Below are 3995 nucleotides of genomic sequence, written 5' to 3' on the forward strand. Positions count from 1 at the left end.
ACCTGCTGGGGCTCCGGCGATCCTTCCGCCTCAGCCTTCCAAGTAGCTGGAATTACAGGTAATGCGTACTTTTTGATAAATAAGTACTGTTTTCCTGGGTCTCCCCTTGTATGCCTAGGAGTGGAATCGCAGGGTCCCAGGCATGTTGAATTTCAGTAGACACTGCCAGTTTTCCAAAGTGACAAGACCATTTTGTGCTGCCATCAGAATGAATGAGAATTCCAGTTCCATATGCTCTCCCACAGTTGATACTGTCAGTCTTTAAGATCTAGCCACTCTGATAGGCTGGTAGTGGCAACTTATTGTGGCCTTTAAACATTTGTTTTTGGAGACAGGGTCTCACTCCACTGCTCAGGCTGGAGTGTAGTGGCACAGTCGTAACTCACTGCAGCCTTGAACTCCTGGCTTCAAGCCATCCTCCTACCTCAGCCTTCTGGTAGCTGGGACTACAGTCATATGCCATCACACCCAGCCATTTTATTTTTATTAAATTTTTTCTCTTTTTTTTTTTTGTGGAGCCACAGTCTTGATATGTTGCCCAAGTTGGTATTATTATTATTATTATTTTTTTTTTTTTTTTTAGTTGGAGAGTCGGAGTCTTACTTGTCAACCAGACTGGAGTGCAGTGGCACGATTATGGCTCACTGCAGCTTCAACCTCCCGAACCACCATGCCCAGACCCTAGCCTAAATACAAATTTTTTTTTGGTAGAGACAGGATGAACCTTTTTTTTTTTAAAGACGTGGCCTTGCTATATTACCTGGTCTGGTCTTGAACTCCTGGCCTCAAGTGATTCTCCTGTCTCAGCCTCCCAAAAATGCTGGAATTACAGGTGTGAGCCACTGCTCCCAGTCCTCATTGGGTTTTAAATTACATTTTCTTGATAAGTAATGATATAGAAACTCAGTCTGTCGCTCAGCCTAGAGTACAGTGGCATGATTATGATGATCATGGCTCACGGCAGCCTCAACCTCCTGGGCTTAGATGATCCTTCCTCCCTGGCTAATTTTTTGAATTTTTTTTTTATTGAGTTGGAATCTCACTCCATCGCCCAGGCTGGAGTGCAGTGGTATCTGCTGGACTCTGGCCATCCTTCTGCCTCAGCCTTCCAGGTTGCCGGAACTACAGGTGCACACTACCACGCCTGGCTAATTTTTAATTCATTGTAGAGACCAGGTCTCATCAAGTTGCCTGGGCTGATTTCGAACCTGCGAGCTCAGACAATCCACTCGCCTCGACCTCCCAAAGTGCTGGGATTATAGGCTGAGCCACTGAGCCTGGCCTGATATTTTTGAGAGAGAGAGTTTCACTGTATTGCCTTGGCTGATCTTGAACTCCTGGGCTCAAGCAGTCTGTCTGCCTTGGTCTCTCAAAGTGCTAGTATTATAGGCATGAGCCATCATGCCTGGCCCTGATTAATGGCCATTTCAATATCATTATTTTTGTGAAGTGCTTGTTCAATGTTTTATCCATTATTAGTATTTTAAAAAGTAAAATGAGCTGGATGTGGTGGCTCATGCCCTCAATCCCAGCACTTTGGGAGGTGGAGGTGAGAGGTTTTCCTGAGCCCATGGTTTCGAAACCAGCCTGGGCAACTTGGCGAAACCTGGTCTCTACAATAAATCACGAAAAATTAGCTAGGTATCATTAATTGTGGCACGTGCCTGTGGTTCCAGCTACTTGGAAGGCTGAGGCGGAATGATAGCCTGAGCCCGGCCAGGTCGAGGCTGTGGTAGCCGTGAGCGTGCCACTGCACTCCGGCCTGGGTGACAGTGAGACTCTGACTCAAATAGATAGCTAACTAGCTAGCTAGCTAGATAGATAAGATTTTTTGAGTGTGGTGGCAGGTGCCTATAGTTCCACCTACTTGGAAGGCTGAGACAGAAGGATCCCCTGAGGGGCAGGTCAGGTCTGCAGTGGCCATGAGCATGCCACTGTACTCCAACCTGGGCAACAGAGTGAGACTCTGACTCAATAATAAATAAATAAATAAATAAATAAATAAATAAATAAATAAATAAAAGTGAGCATGGTGGCATGCACCTGTGGTTCCAGCTACTTGGAAAACTGAGGTGGAAGGATTGTATGAGCCTAGCAGGTCAAGGCTGCAGTGGCCATGAGCGTGCCACTGCACTCCAGCCTGGGTGACAGAGTAAGACTCCAACTCAAATAAATAAGTAAATAAATAAAAGTTAGCTCGGCGTGGTGACGTGCACCTGTGGTTACAGCTACTTGGAAGGCTGAGGCAGAAGAATTGCCTAAGGGGCAGGTCAAGTCTGCAGTGGCAGTCTGCGGGCATGCCACTGCACTCCAGCCTGGGCAACCTCATGAGACTCCGACTCAAAAATAAATAAATAAAATTAGCCGGGCATGGTGGCGTGTGCCTGTGGTTCTGGCTATTTGGAAAGCTGAGGTGGAAGGATTGCCTGAGCTCAGTGGATCAAGTCTGCAGTGTTCGTGAGCATGCCACTGCACTCCAGCCTGGGCAACAGAGTGAGACTCTGACTCAAATAAAAAATAAAATAGTAAAATAAAATACAAATAAAATAAACAAAATAAATCACTATTTTCTTATGGATTTCTATGTTGATTCTGATACCTTTGGAAATAGGTGTTGTGAATATCCCCTTGTATGCTGCTTGCATTTTCACTTATTGATGTCTTTTAATGAACAGAAATTCTTAATGTTAATGAGGGCTAATTTGCTTTTTTATCTTCTTTTTGTTTAAGGAGTTTTTGTTTTCCCCTTAAAAAAAGTATGCTTAAAATATTTGCAGCTCATTTTTTCTCAACACAGGGGATGCCATGGAGAGCAGCAAGCCTGGTCCACGACAGGTGGTTTTGGTTCACAAAGAGCAGCATTCCTTTGAGCTAGATGAGACTGCCTTGGCCAGCATCCTCTTGCAGGACCACATCCGAGATCTTGATGTTGTGGTGGTGTCAGTGGCTGGTGCCTTCCGGAAGGGCAAGTCCTTCATTCTGGACTTTATGCTGCGATACTTATATTCGCAGGTAAGGTAGGGTTATTTCATTTCAAATTAGAAAATGAGACTTGTGTATCCAAAAAAACAAACCAGAACAAACAGAAAAACCAAACCAAATGAAGCTCATGAAATATCCTTTATGAGTAAAATTTTTTATTTAAGATTTAAGGGAAATTTCTTATTTTTCCTGTAGAGGGAAGATGGCCATTCAAATTGGTTGGGTGACCCAGAAGAACCGTTAACAGGATTTTCATGGAGAGGGGGATCTGATCCAGAGACCACTGGGATTCAGATGTGGAGTGAAGTTTTCACGGTGGAGAAGCCGGGTGGGAAGAAGGTAAGGATGGAAAACACAGATGAACAAAAATAACCACAGAATGAGAACTTCAACATGTATGCTGTTAATCTAATTAAAAATAATTCTTATCAAAGTGTTATAAACGCATAGTTTAAAAATAATCCATGTTGATTGTCTTTAAGATTCTTTTCTTTTTATTTAAGTTGTGGGATACAATTCAGGGTTAGGTATATAAATATTCATTGTACAGGTACCCTTGTTGATGAGGTGTGCCCCCAATCCCCAGGCAGTTTCCTACTACTGCCATTTTCTTATGGCATTATGATAGTTGTTCAGGTCCACTTATGACTGAGAACATGTGATACTCAGTTCTTTGTTGTGGTGAAAGATCACTCAGTATTATAGACCTTAAGTCCATCCAGGCTGCTGCGAAGTTCATCATTTTGTTCTTCTTTATGGTTGTGTAATATTCCATTGTATATGTACCACATTTTTTTTATCTAGTCCTCTTTTTTTGAGTTGGAGTCTCACTTTGTCACCCAGACGGGAGTGCAGTGGCACGCTCCCGGCTACCGCATCCTCGACCTGCTGGGCTCCGGCGATCCTTCCTTCTTAGCCTTCCAAGTAGCTGGAACTACAGGTGCATGCTACCATGCCCAGCTGAGTTTTTTTTTTTGCAGTTGGAGTCTCACTCTGTCGCCCAGACTGGAGTA

General features: G+C 43.8%; 1 protein-coding gene across 1 annotated transcript in view; it reads left to right on the plus strand.

Annotated features, from left to right (window-relative positions):
• Positions 1-2793: 2793 nt before the first annotated feature.
• Positions 2794-3995, plus strand: part of ATL3 (atlastin GTPase 3) — a 30429-nt gene continuing 29227 nt past the window's right edge. The window contains exons 1-2 of the mRNA XM_008073147.1: positions 2794-3012; positions 3178-3321. Of these exons, the coding sequence (XP_008071338.1) occupies positions 2806-3012; positions 3178-3321 (351 nt within the window). The 5' untranslated portion in view covers positions 2794-2805. The remainder of the gene's footprint in view (positions 3013-3177; positions 3322-3995) is intronic.

This window comes from Carlito syrichta, unplaced genomic scaffold (assembly GCF_000164805.1).
Source record: "Carlito syrichta isolate Samal-C Ts95f unplaced genomic scaffold, Tarsius_syrichta-2.0.1 Scaffold315696, whole genome shotgun sequence".
NCBI classification, from domain to species: Eukaryota; Metazoa; Chordata; class Mammalia; order Primates; family Tarsiidae; genus Carlito; species Carlito syrichta.